The sequence below is a fragment of the Notothenia rossii genome (genome assembly GCF_949606895.1).
Source record: "Notothenia rossii genome assembly, chromosome: 9".
Lineage (NCBI taxonomy): Eukaryota > Metazoa > Chordata > Actinopteri > Perciformes > Nototheniidae > Notothenia > Notothenia rossii.
This window is the reverse complement of record NC_136907.1, coordinates 62,020,660-62,034,947: the sequence shown is the minus strand read 5'-3', so window position 1 is coordinate 62,034,947 and position 14,288 is coordinate 62,020,660. Positions and strand designations below refer to the sequence as shown.

Sequence of the window (14,288 nt, the reverse complement as noted above, 5' to 3'; positions counted from 1 at the left end):
ACATGGGACCTTTAAAGGAAACGCTGTGTAGTATTTTAGTAATTTCCAAATGACTTTTAATACAAATAAGGATTGTTATTTGCCTTCGTGAAACCTGACCGCACGCCACATAAAACTTTCGGTTAGCCTTTTCCCCTCATATCATGTTCGCAAATTGCGTGTGCGTGGTGGATGTTTGTGTTTGTGTGAAGCAAAGCATGTGCCCCTTACAGTAAATGAGACAACAAAGATAGTTTTCCCCACAAAGAAATACATATGATTTTTTTTTAAAAGGTGTGGGAAAGACACAGACACTGATTGGATAACTCCTTTCTCTGAGATTATCAAACAGCAAAAGTGTTCTTTACTGATATCTTTGTCTGCTTTGGTAGGGATTCAACATTTGTATTCAAAGTGGGCCTTTGGAGTGCTGTCCCGGTTTTGTAAACATGTTTTGGGGATGATAAACAGCCCTGCATCTACCCATGAGAGGCTCTTGGTCATGACAATGCGAGATACAAACATTAATGGTGTCCTCTTTGACGTAAGCTAAAGCTCAGGAGAGCCTCTTGTCCATGAGTAGACACGCGCATCCTTCTGCACAGAGCTAGGGTAGAACATTTGTTTTCCTACATTACACAACTCAATAAAAGGTCAGTCAATTATCTTGACTAAACACGTAATGATTCGAGATCAAGAAAATCTGATTTTTTTTATATTGTCCTAATGATAAGATAAAACAATGATTTGCTCCATTGACCATGAATTGAATTACGTTGTAACATCATATACAAAACAATGAAAGATCTGAAACTGTTACTTTTTGTTCTGTGAACTCTTTTAAAGCGTAATTATCTAATTTCCATGGAGTTGAATATGAGCAGCTCCTTCCTTTTGGCCTTATGCACAAAAGATTTGATCTAGGCTCCTTGTATCCTCCCTACCATCTTCATAACACACCTGACACCCACTGGGGAGAAGAAAAGCAATTATAGCTATTATAACCTCACCTCATCTCAACTGTGTCACCTTAACTGGAACCGTTTGAACACTGAACTGTGGATAAATTCATGTTATAACACTACGGTAAATGTAGCTCTAGTAAAATGTAATATATTAAATTAGTTAACCAAATGCATGTTGTATGTGGTTACATGATCTCGCTTGTTTCTGCTGGTTTGATTTGTTTGCAAGTGTTGTGGTGAAAGAAACTATTGATTTCAGTTGATTGAAAGATGAAGTATCTATGTCATGCGCTTCAGTTGCAAATGCTTTACCTTATCGACACCTGCAAACACACTGTATTGTTTTTTTCAGTTAACAAAGTGTGGTTCTTAGATTTGAGTTGACAAATTGATGACTAAATTATGAATAACTTGTAGAGAGGTGTCATCTATCACAAGATATCATGGATCTACCCCGGTAGATAATGTATTGTTTGAATGAAACCTTAAACAGGCCATGAAACTTCCTGAAAAATAGGTCACTAATATCAAGTTATGTTTTTGTTTAATAATTCATATTTCTTAGCTGGGAGGTCAGGGTAGTTTTCATTGATTGTTGACTACAATCAGGAATCAATTGGCACCATTTGTGCTTTTTAGAGACACAGTTGTTAAAACAAAGGACCTGCAAGACAGTTTTTCCTCGACATCCTCACCTAACAAAGATCAGCGGTCCTCTCCGGCTCTGATAGGCCAGCGAACAGCCCCGTGGGGAGGAGTTACAGCCTTTGGGCTCTTTGGTATTTGCTGAAACAATAAAGTACCTGTCGTTTCATCTGAGAAGGGGAGGGAGGTCAAATTTAAGCCAGAGCTTCGTCCCTAAAGTCATTTTGAGAAACAGCATCACACATCTCGCCTCAAGGCAGTGGCTCAGCAGAAACAAAGTCATGGAAACGCCAAAATTAAAAATGCTGAAACTTTTGCTTTTATTGACCTTCACAAAGGTAAGAAATTATTATTTTCTCATTTCACACTCATTTCCTCTTAAATGTTTTAACCATGACTACAAATAACAATTTCAGTGTCATTGGTGTATCTTTTCAAATCTTTGAAATAGTGCATATTGTATACATCCAGTTAATAATCGTGTGCAGAGGGAGGATTTTTGAGTTATATGAACACAGGGTCTTTTGAGTGTCACTGCTTTCAACAAGTGCATGTGGCATGCCCAACCTTAGCTCAATAGACAAATTCATTCGGACCTGAAAGAAATACCTGCACCGACCGGTCCTGAAATCTGTGTTGAGTGAAGGTAATGTGCAGCCTGCTGCCTCTCATGCGCCGAGAATATGATACAGGCATTATATCCTGAGGCATTATATCCTGAGGCATAATTTGCCTGTGAGATACCAACAGCTACCCCTTGGAATAATGCTCTTGTTTTGTAGAATAATGTGTTTTCTTTTGATTTGGATCATGTTATTTCCTTGTTTCATTCATTAACCTGCTATGTTTGACCATTTCAGATCTGTGCTGCACAAAGCGGTAAATAGACCTCTTTTGCATTTTCCTTAACGTTATGATGATTCAAAAGCCCCTTATTTGAAATCTATCACTTAGAATTATTAACCCCTACAATGTATTAATTTCCATAAACAAAGGTTAAGTCACCTTTTCTGAATCAACCAAGTATGTGTATTTCATTAGCATCTGGGATTTGTTTTACTCACAATATAAAAAAGTCTTTTTAAATGTATCCCATCATAGTTTCCTTCTCTATCTCCCTCAGACATCACTCTGTCCGTGTTTACGGTCACATCTAAGAGTATGACAGTGCAGTGGAGCAGCTACACTGGAGCCAGCTCCTACAAGATCACAGCGACACCAAAAAACACACCTGGACAACCCGTCTTCGCTCACTTCAGTGGCAACGTCGTGACGGGCTCCGTCATCTCCCTGTCACCGAACACAATGTACACCATGCAGCTCGAAGCCATGGACAATGCTCTCAATGTCCTGAGCAGCGCAGACACAGAGGATACCACAGGTCAGTAGCTACTGCAGGGAGAGGTGAAGTAGGACAATGAGTTTAGATTTAGATATTTACTATCCATAAAGAAAGCCTTAATTTATTTTACATTTCTAAATTAGTGGAAGGAGTCCTGAGTCTTAACTTTCTTAATGCATCATACTTTAAGACCAAAAATCATAAATGAATCAAAAGAAAACTAGGTAAAAATGGTAAGTTGCAGCTCTAATTTTAAAATATCTTCTTATCTATTGCATATACAATCTAAACTTGTATCCATATCTTTAAAATAAATACGGCTTAATTCTTTTTAAATGTCTTTCTTAAATGTGGTGCAGAAGAAAATAAATGTTTAAGAACTCAGGAATAGTACAAATACTTAAAAATTGTACTTCATAGTAGTTAATGTACTTAAATACATTTCACCACTGCATTTATAATATATGTTTTTAAGAAAATATGACTAACAACCATTTTATAATGCTGTGTAAACATGTTTACATCTATGATTTGTCCTGCAGCTCCTGAAGTGCCCAGCATCGAGCAGGCCTACTCTAAAAACAGCGACAGCATCACTGTTGAGTTCACAGAGGTCTCCGGGGCAACCAGCTACATCCTGAGGGCACAGTCTGAGAGTGGCGATTACTTCTCTGAGATGGTGGTGGTCAGCTCACCCGGCACCGTGGTGAAGCTCAAGCCCTACACAGACTACAGGCTGAGTGTCATGTCCGTCAACTCAGGGGGGCGGAGCCAGCCCTCGTACCCCATCGAGGCCAGGACAGGTACGCACAAAAAGCCTTACAATAGTCCCAAAAACACTTCAACTAAGAATTTTAAACAGTGACAGAAGATTGAAAACCTGCTAATGTATCACATATTAAGACTTTCACCATAAGATAGTATATTTGTGTGAAACTATATATATATAACATTTAATAATGATACCTTTCACCTATTTCTACATGTTGTAAGCTTTACCCCTGATGGTAATCGGTGTTCAAAGGTTGAAACCTATCTGTTGTTCCTGTACTGTAGGACAATAGTTTGTTTGCTCACTCCGCCGGTCATAACAACGTGTCATTTCACTGTCTATTGTCACTGTGTCTGCTCTTTGCAGCCAAAGCAGGAGGGTGGAAACTGTATCCATGCTTTTATAATATACTATTATCATAATATGAAAATCAAAACCATGAGAACTGGGTTGTCTCCCTTCCCTGAAGGAGTAATGTAACATTATCAAGGGGGTGTTGTTTCCATTTCACAACAATTGTCAGGGGACTAAAAGGTTTCCGCAATTTTTTTTATCAAACTTCAAGGAAAGCTTTGCAAAATAAAAACAGTGCACTACCATTATGCATAGCGATGCATTGGTTCATAGAGATTAGCAGTAGGTGGCAGTGTAAATAAAAGATTGCCAATGAAATATAAAAGTTTTGCTTGGTTCGAGTATTAATGTGCTACATCTCTTTTCATTACACCAACTTTTTTACTTAAGCCAAACATAACACTTTTTGCATATTTTCAAGATCCTTTAGAATTGAAACGTTTCCACTTGGATTTTTTATGAACAAATTGAAAATGTGCACGGACAGGCGGATGAAAATTAATTGTGTATTTTTGTCAATGTACATTTTTTCTCATCACTTTCTCCCTCTCCCTGTGTGTAGTGGTAATGGCGCCCCAGCTGAACACCACCTCTCCTAACAACGCTTCCATTGTTGTGACTTGGCCCCCGGTGGAGAACGCTGTCCTCTACATGCTCTGCATCATTCAGGAGGGCTCCAGCTCCCGGGTCAAAATGAACACCACTGACACCACGGTCAACTTTAATGACCTTGCAGCAGGGACCACCTACTGTATCAAGGGCACAGCATGGGACTCTGAGGGTCGAGCTGGAGACGACCTCACTGTCTGCCAGATCACACGTAAGCTTGATAAGAACATACGTAGAGCATGAATGTTTTCAATTTACACACGGCATCTATTGCACGTCTGTCCGTCCGGGGAGAGGGATCCCTCCTCTGTTGCTCTCCCTGAGGTTTCTCCCATGTTCCCCTTTAAACTGTGGGTTTTCTCTGGAAGTTTTTCCTTGTACGATGTGAGGGCCTAAGGACAGAGGGTGTCGTATTGTCATACTGATATTCTGTACAAACTGTGAAGTCCACTGAGACAAATGTAACATTTGTGATATTGGGCTATATAAATAAACATTGATTGATTGATTGATTGATTGAATGTATCAGATCCTGTTGCTCATGTCCGTCTGGTTTCACTGACAGGTCCTCCCAGCCCAGATGTGACGTTGGTCCAGGTGTCTCCGGGACGGTCGATTGGGATCGCTGTATACTGGTTGTTAGTGCAGGGAGCTGAAAACTACTTGGTCTGGACTTCTAATGGTCAACACTGTAATTCAACATCTGATAGTTACTGTTCTATCGTACCAGTGGAGTGTGGCCAGAACCACTCTGTCTCTGTCACAGCCTATAACAAAGCTGGTCCCAGCAGCCCCTCGCAACCAGCAGACTACATAACATGTGGGTATATCACACACAACCACATAAAAACGTACTTGCCTAGCACATCAATGCTTTTTGCTGAAAAATGACTCATGTCTGTAGTGTCTTCACGAAGCTACAGCCAGCAGCTTAGCCTAAGGGAAATAGCTAGCTTCTGAAACAAAAAGAAAACACATTCTGACTACCAATACCTCTGAAACTCACAGGTTGTCAAAACAAATGATGTACAGGCATAAATATTATCATGTTGTTTAATAGTTACAAAAATGGGGCAAGCCCGTAGCAGCTGCCAATGTTTAAATCTGACCTGTGACTCGTATATGGCCATTTGTCCTCTCTCTCTTGCCCCACATAAAAAGGCTTAAAAACTCTTGAAAAAGCATTAGTTACAAAAGTGCTTCCCTGTCTCCAGCCTTTATGCTGGGCCGAGCTAATCTTCTCTATCTTCATATTTATCGTTAAAAAATGATTGCCGTTTGAATCAAACTTTTCCAACAAATTTCCCAAAATGTCAAACTATTCCTTTACCAATTCATGTCCATTCTCTATCTCTTTTTCTGACAGATCCGTGCCCCCCAGAGAACATCTGGGTGGAGGAGCCCGAAGCAGGCAACTGCTCGGTGGTGTGGGATAGTGTGCCAATGGTGGAGTACTACATGGCTTTCATAAAGAGGGATGACGGCACTGAGATGTCGTGTAATACCACTGAAACCACCTGCCAGTTTTCCTGCATGTGTGGCTACACCTACCTGACCTCCGTCTTCCCCTACAACAAGGCCGGGTCAAGCCCTTTCGCAGACGTCAGCAACTACACCACCAGTACGACCAGAAGCACCCACATGTAGCACCACCACAAATACATGTTTTTTGTTATCAAGTCGGAGGGCCATACTAATGGATTTATATAATTTAGCTCATTAACTTGACATAGTTATTAGTTTCCATTACAACAAAAAATCTCCCAAAGAATACGATACACAGAAATGTAACCTGTTGCTACTCAACAGCACCCTTTAAGAAACCCCCAAATCTAGATTATCCATTGTAACACACACCTGATTTGGTTTGGTTCTTTGGATTTTATTTTCTTAGCTCATGAATGCAAGGGTTTTTGGCAGCTGACTCTTAAGTCTCAGATAACGGATCTTCACTGAGTCCTCCGGCATGTTCTGAAAAATCTTCCTTTTCCACAGCAAACATTTTAACACGTTATGATGAAAAGAACAGGTGAAAATATTCGAAATATAGCTAGCACCTTGGGGCGAGCTGATTATCTACTGTAGCCAATCGACTGATGGATAAGTACCTCATACAACCACGCATGAAACCATTTGAACAATCCCTTTAAGCACACTAGCATGGCTTTGACGTTACTGATATGACAACTAAATTGCTATAGAGAATATAAAAGAAGGAATTTCTCTCCACAAGAAACATTTGAGAAAAAGCAGTGTGAAGATGATAAACTATAGGTTTCACACAGGGAGAAAAACAATGCCTGAATAGAAGGTGAAAAACATTTGTATTATCATCTGAAATCAGGTATATGATACTTTGTATGTTGATTAATGTTCTCATCTCTTTTTGAATTTCTTCTCCCCGTCTCTCCCCAGTTCCTTGTTGCCCACAGGGTGTTACCATACAGCTAGTTTCTACAGAGACCCTGGAGATCAATTGGATGCCGGTCAAAGGGGCCGAGCTGTACCAGACCATGGCGGCACAGACTAATGATGTCATCCACTGTAACGACACAGCTCCAGTGTGTGCGCTGTCAGATTTGAAGTGCGACACAGCTTATTCTGTGACCGTCACACCTTGCAGCGAGTTACGAGGATGCAACCACACCTGCACACCACACACACAAAAAACAGGTATTAAAGGGGCTATTAAGAGTGACATCCCACTTCCTAAAATACACATGCTCACATGAGAGGGAACCCAGGGAAGTCTTTGAAATGGGCTAAACAAACCTCAAATATAAACTAAGGCATAACACAGTGGTGCTAGTTTGAAATGTGGGAAAGATGTACTTTTTGCTTTCTTGTCATAACTATATGAGAAGATTGATTCTACTTTAATTTCTTTCAAGCCACTATTCTTTTTTCTTAAAGGTACATCAGTACAAAAAACGTAAATCGCCCTTTATTAAATGGTGTACCTAAAGTTTAGGAAGATTTAGGTACATCTTATACCCAGAAGAAGTATAATTGATTCCTTAAATGTTGTATCTAGCTCTCCTGATACACCCATAGTGGTATCAATCATCTCATATGACTCTTTGGAATTAAGTGTTATCATATTCCCCAAAATGTCAATGTTTCTTAAAAAAAATATCTAACTCACGCCGCATTATCTCTTCTTTTTTTAATATGAAAACAGCTCCGTGTGCCCCAGAGATCCTGAATATGACTCAGAGCAACAACTCCACATACAGAATCCACATCACAATGCCTAACACCCCAAACACAAATTACACCATTAAAGCCACCGGACGCTTTGCCACACACACCTGCCAGACAACAAACTCGTCCTGTGAGCTCACACAGCTGCCCTGTGGTTCGTCATATGACGTCATTGCAGTGGCCATCACAACTGTGGGGAGAAGTCTTCCTGGATTCAGTAAAACCTTGGAAACAGGTAGGATTTGTTATAATATTGTAGTAGCCTAACCATTTAAAAAATGTTTGACGATTTAAGTTATCATAAAAAAGAAAGAAAAAAAATCCACAAAGGCAAAAGATATGAAAACATTTAATTGGCAGCTCAGAATTTAGAGTTAAATTCTGATCCTGCTGGTAATCATAAGCTAGGCTAAAATAGGCTTCTTATAATAATAATAATAATAATAATAATAATAATAATAATAATAATAATAATAATAATAATAATAATAATAATAATAATAATAATAATAAGAGATCAAAAAGGTATTGTTGGCTAGTCGCTAGTTTGTGTAACGGACCTAAAAATAAATACAAAAATAAATGTAATTATATTAAGTTAAAGTCACTAATAAATAATGTAACAGTATCTTCACTCCGGTTTTGATTATTGCTATATGATTTACTCCCCAAGGTCCTTGCTGCCCCACATATGTAAATGTGACCCAGGTGACCCAGGCTATGACAAACGTGACCTGGTCACCGGGCAGCGGCGCTCGCTCCTACGTCACCTCCCTGACGTCCCCACGAGGACACGCCAAGTGCCACACTCTGGACACCCACTGCTTGATGGGATGCATCACCTGTGGCACCGACTACAGTGTTCACTTGGAAGCCATCAGCAGCACAGGACACAAGTCAGAGTGCAAATATTATGGATTCTCATCAGGTAAGGGCAAATACACACATGTACACACACACAAGTTTAAAGGGGACCTATCTAGCAAAATGCACTTTTTTATGTATTTTATAACTAAATATATGTCCCCGGTGTGTCAGGGAACTCACAAAGAGTCAGAAAACAAAACCCTCTCTCTTTTCCTTCGTACCCAAATCTCTAAAAACAGAGGTACAACGGAGCTGATCCAGATTTGCGTCGTGGACCCACGGCACTAGCAGAAAGTTGCTATCAGAAACAATGTCTGACGTGTTTTGGACGTAATATTAGGGCTGCTCGATTATGGCAAAAATCATAATCTCGATTATTTGGGTCGATAATTGATATCACGATTATTAAAAACGATTATCCATTTACTTTGAAAAAATCAATTTATTGGAGACATTTTTTTTAACAGTTGATTACTCTGAACTTTAAGTATAATTCAACTGAAAAACCAATAAAAAAAAAAAAAAAAAGTAATAATAATAATAAAAAAATAATCGTTTTATTTTGGTTACATTGTTTTTGTAATCGTTGCAAGGCATGATCGTAATTGCGATTAAAATACGATTAATTGAGCAGCCCTACGTAATATGGACTTTGTTTACATTAGCAAGCATCGCTAACACTCAGAGTTACCGCTGTACTGGAGAGCATGTGTAGAGAAGCAAGAAATAAACCACCTTGTGGTAAACCCGCAAGAGAAAAAGCATTTGAGCTCCATACCGTTTCAGAAATAATCCTTGATGTGGTTTGGAACATGATGGCGTTTAATCACGGCAGAATTTACCGGTATCTGCCGGTATCTGATCAGGCATTAGCTCCCCCTCCTCTTTTTCTTTTTTTTCAAGCTAAGGACCCAAAAACAGCAGTTCTCTAACAGGGCTGAAACAGAGGGATACGAGGGATGTCTAAAAAGCATGATCTGTTTGGTATTTTGAGCAAAACACATCATAGACATGTTTTTATATATTTTTATACATCCGAGACCCATAATATATGCCTAAAACTAGCATAATAGGAGACCTTTAAATACTTTTTGGTAGCAATGTAGTCAACAGTACAAAACCAGTATGTGTTTGACATGAACAACTTCATTCCTCATAACTCAATTGTGCAGGTGCCTGTTGTCCGACAAGTATGAAGCTCTATCGCATGCGAAGCTACTCCCTGCGGGTGTCCTGGCGCTCTCTGGGCCCTCAGACTCACAACCACACAGTAGACCTTTACGGGACGGGAGCCAACTACACCTGCACCGCGGCTGCCGGCAGCAAACACTGCGATATTGAAGAGAGAACGTGTGGGGACGTCTACAAAGTAGTGGCAGCACCAGTGGGACAGGACGGGATCAAAGTCAGCTTCTGTCAACCGAGGACATACTCCAGTGAGTCATGAAGTGCATGCAGCATGTACAAGATGTATAAATCACCTATTTATTCATATCATTTGTTACAAGTTTCATTAATGCGTTAATGTTTATTATATTCTCAGTTCCCTGCCCAGGAAATAATGCTGGCATGCGTAAGTATCCTATACAATTCACTTTTAGTTTGCAGAAATGAAAGGAATAGATTACCATTCTGTAATCTGCATCTTGATAAGAGTTAGATAAGATATGAGAGTTGCATTGACATTATGATCTAGAAAGGTGGGGGGGGGAGGGGGGGAATATTCTCATTCATCAAAATGTCAATCTATTAATTTCACCTTTGATTAATTTGTCTGAAAACTGCTAATGCACTGAAACTGTATCTCTCTCCTTCTAAAGTGATTTCTCGCGGAAAACGAAGTGTGGATTAATTGCGGTAAGTGTACGGTTACTGATCTCCCTCCGGGTAAGAACAATATGTCTTCAGACGTTTGGAGTTATGTATCGACATGAGACAAACAACTTGCTTTCCCCTACATGTGAGGTGTTTTTCTAGATTGTAAAAATGTGTGAAAGAATTTGATTGAAAGCTGCTTTCACAGAACGCACCCATGGTGCTACTTTACAGTTTCAGGGTGTCCAGTGACAGCATCTCGAGCATCTTTAAATTGACTGTGCCTATAGTGTGCTGGTATAACATTAGGCGTGTTTAAGTAGAAGATATAGCATATATACAAGCACAGATGAGGCTGATCTCTATCCGTCTTTTCCTTCTGGGACTTTTGGGATTTATGCGAGTCCATAAAACATGGGAAGAATGACCAAGGTAAATGAAGATGGAGAAATGCTGCAGGAGCGTCACACGAGCATCATATTGTGATAATAGATAAGATCAGGGATATTTGATAACCCCTGACTCAGTATGACTAAGCTGTATTCTACTTTTAGCATTTAACGTTTCACAAAGAATGTTTTTTTTTTGCACAAAACATCCACTTATCGAGTGTGATGAATAAGCACGGAAGCTATGATGAAATATATTAGCAGTTAGGCCTCGACGATGGAGTATATTAAATATTTCAATATTTTTGTATCAAAAACCTTGATTTTGATATTGCAAAGATATTGTAAGGTTGAATTTTGGTGCTTTCATTAAAAATGTTCAGGTATGTGGATATAATGACTTAGAAAACAAATAATAAATATTAGAAATGACAGTAATTTACTGAAATGCATGTCACGATTCTTGTGTTATGTCACGTTTTTAGTTTTGTATGTCTTGTATTGGGTTTATTTTGCTGTTCTGTTCTCCCTGTTTCATGTTTTCCTCCTTGTATATTGTCTGGTCCGTCTCCCTGTGTTTTTCCTCCCTGTCGTTAGTTTCCCTGGTGTGTCTAATTGTCCGATTGTGTTCACCTGTTGCCCTTGTGTTTCTCGTCTCCTGCCCGGCTGTTTCACGTCTCGTGATTACCCCTCCCTGTATTAAGTCTTGTCTCTTCCTGTGTTCAGTGTTGGTTCATCTTTTGTTGGTGACTGAGTTCACCGGGGAGTGTTCTGTTTGTCCGAGTTTGATTCTTATCCTTGAAATAAAGGTATTATCAGTATTATCTGCATTTGGGTCCTGCTTGCTTCACTCAACCTTAACAATGCAGCCTTTAAAACCAGGAAAAGACAACACATATTACGCTTTAATGATATCCAAAATATCTAGGATATCTAGTTCTTTATCTAGATCTATATAATATTGATTTATTGCACAGCCCTATAGGCAATAACCACCTTTTCCACCAAGTCCAGGTTGATCAGTTCTCTCTCTCTCTTATCTTTCTAGCCCTTCGGTGAACACCCCCCACCCCATTACCGTCAATACTCAGCACAGACAGAAGACTGTATACACCAACAACAACTGTTGAGACCCAATCCACCCGATGGAATTTCACTCTTGTAAAAGAATATCCTGATTTTTTGTTACTGCTGTTTGGAAAAAATGCCTTATAGAGAACGTTAAACTGTTGAAAACAATAAAATATATGAAAGATGGGTTTAAAATAGATAACTTTGGAAGTGTATCCAATGATTCTGAAAAATATTCTCCATATTGTTACTTTTTAATAATAGCCATGATTTTTATTTTCCTGTTTTAATCAATGCAGTAGGCCTGTCATAATGAATCTTGATGTAACCTTAACAGTAAATGTTAAAAAAAAAAGCTATTTTAATAGAAGCTTAACAGTGAACCTCCCACGAAAATGTAACACGACAAAAGTCATTCAAACACTAAATACATTTGGAACAAAAACCTAGGACTTCTCCAAGTAGAGGGCCTCCACACGGCGCCGTACGACATGTCTGTGGGCTTTGGAGCAGGAGAGGGTCAGTTGAAAGTGGTGCAGCAGGTATCCATCTCGATAGCCCGGAGTCATGCATGCCATGTGGAAGATACGTCTGATCCGATTGCTGGAGATGGATTCAGTGTTACTTCTGTTATCATTGGATTTGTTTTCTCTCCGTTGACAGACGAAAATAATAAAATTTTACCATTACAACACTGTGTGCTGTCAATCATCTTGTGTCCGTTTTCTTTATGAAGTAAAATACGTTTTGTTCAGGTGCGGGGGGGTTGGATACAGGAGCTATATTCAGCCCCTTAAGATAATCAAGAAACTTCCTGAAGTAGGTCTTAGTCCCTGTTCGAATTGGGGGGGAGCCAGGGGGAGCTTGGCTCCCCCGAAGAGGGAGGGAGCTCCCCTGAAGGCCGACTTTGAGATAAATAGGGGGAGCCCAAAATAATCGTGCATATTTGTGTCACACAGATTAGAAATGTTGAGTTTCTGTAAATAAAAGTTCTTGAAATAAATAATAGTCATTGTTCATTACAGTTTCTGAATATTTGTTTTGTATTTGTGAATATTTCTGGGTGTTGCCATCTGTATGTGGCGTGGCGGCGCTGCATTCTTTACGCTACTAGGCAATACAGCCGCGGTATTTGATATTTTCATACTGATATTTTTTTTAACTCTGGCTTTGTAATAACAAATATGGCGAAACGAAAACAGCCAAGCCTTGCAGCTTTTGGATTCACAAGCGAAGGAGTCTAAAAATGACAACGTGAACGGAACAACTTTTAGTTGGCCGGCTGTAAGCGGTGTTAGGGTCGAGTTTGACAGCTCCACACAGAGGGAGAGGCCTACCGATGCGGAGCGTGAAGAGGCTTCAACAACGGCGCCACCTGCGCTAGCGAACCTTTCCTGACGATGCCCATGACCTGCCTTTTAAATGGACACAGAAAATATGGAGTGAGTGGAATGAAAGGTATCCATGGCTTTTCAAAAAAGAAAAAAAATGTGGATGTGAGATTTGCAAAGAGGCAAAAAGTATATTGATCTCCCTGCCGCTTGCAAAAACATCCACCTGAGTGCACCTTTCACAAGAATGGATTCAGGGAAAAGTGAGCAGTGATCAACAGAATAACCTGCGGAAAAAGATTTATAAACAATAAGAGGCAGGCACACGAAAAAGTGATCGAGGATGAGAAAAAAGATGTCCTACCAAACAAGGTATACCCTATTGGCAATCAATATTGATCTAATACAGGAAACATATACATCTTTCAGGTCTGCCTATATGATTGCCAAAAAAATAAATAAATAGGGCTCCCCCAAAAGCAAATGGGTACCGGTAATTCGAACACTGGTCTTAATCATTCAGGGGAAATGTTATGGAAGACCGGATGGACTCACTTTCACTGGAAAGTTGTGTGACTGAACCGTCTCTGACTGAACTGATGATGATGATGATGATGATGATGATGATGATGATGATGATGATGATGATGATGATGATGATGATGATGATGATGATGATGATGACTATAAGTAAAAGACTAAATGTCAATACGCTGCTTATTATTGACTTCTTTAAAACACCAATGAATGATTTGTTTGCATAAATCACGTTAACTCTCAGGCTTTGAAGTTGAGTTATATCATATTCAAATAAACATTGACTCAATATGTCTGGCACTTCTTTCATAACAGATCTGCTTTTATGAGGCCTACTCATAGAGGGTAGAGTATAATTTATACCTTTTGGGGTAAAAACGTGCATCAAATTTTAATTATTTCTTGTGC

General features: G+C 39.5%; 1 protein-coding gene and 1 long non-coding RNA gene across 3 annotated transcripts in view; one reads left to right on the top strand and one right to left on the bottom strand.

Moving 5' to 3' along the window:
- LOC307020475 overlaps window positions 1-14,288 on the bottom strand; it is a 43,457-nt gene that overhangs the window by 3,230 nt on the left and 25,939 nt on the right. Inside the window, exon 1 of one of the 2 annotated variants that reach the window (XR_013802901.1) lies at window positions 13,899-13,995. The exons of the other annotated variant lie outside the window; for it this stretch is intronic. This is a non-coding gene — a long non-coding RNA (uncharacterized lncRNA). Of the gene's footprint in view, window positions 1-13,898; window positions 13,996-14,288 lie in introns of those variants that run through there. 2 annotated transcript variants of the gene reach the window in all.
- Window positions 1,871-12,704, top strand: fndc7a (fibronectin type III domain containing 7a; the record flags this gene model as incomplete). The annotated part of the gene is made up of 14 exons (XM_079651851.1): window positions 1,871-1,927; window positions 2,450-2,468; window positions 2,713-2,970; window positions 3,474-3,734; window positions 4,620-4,877; window positions 5,232-5,486; window positions 6,033-6,287; window positions 7,082-7,339; window positions 7,848-8,105; window positions 8,544-8,798; window positions 9,910-10,173; window positions 10,281-10,310; window positions 10,558-10,594; window positions 11,990-12,704. The coding sequence occupies 13 exons, from the start codon at window positions 1,871-1,873 to the stop codon at window positions 10,587-10,589; spliced, it is 2,460 nt and encodes an 819-aa protein (XP_079507977.1). The 3' UTR covers window positions 10,590-10,594; window positions 11,990-12,704.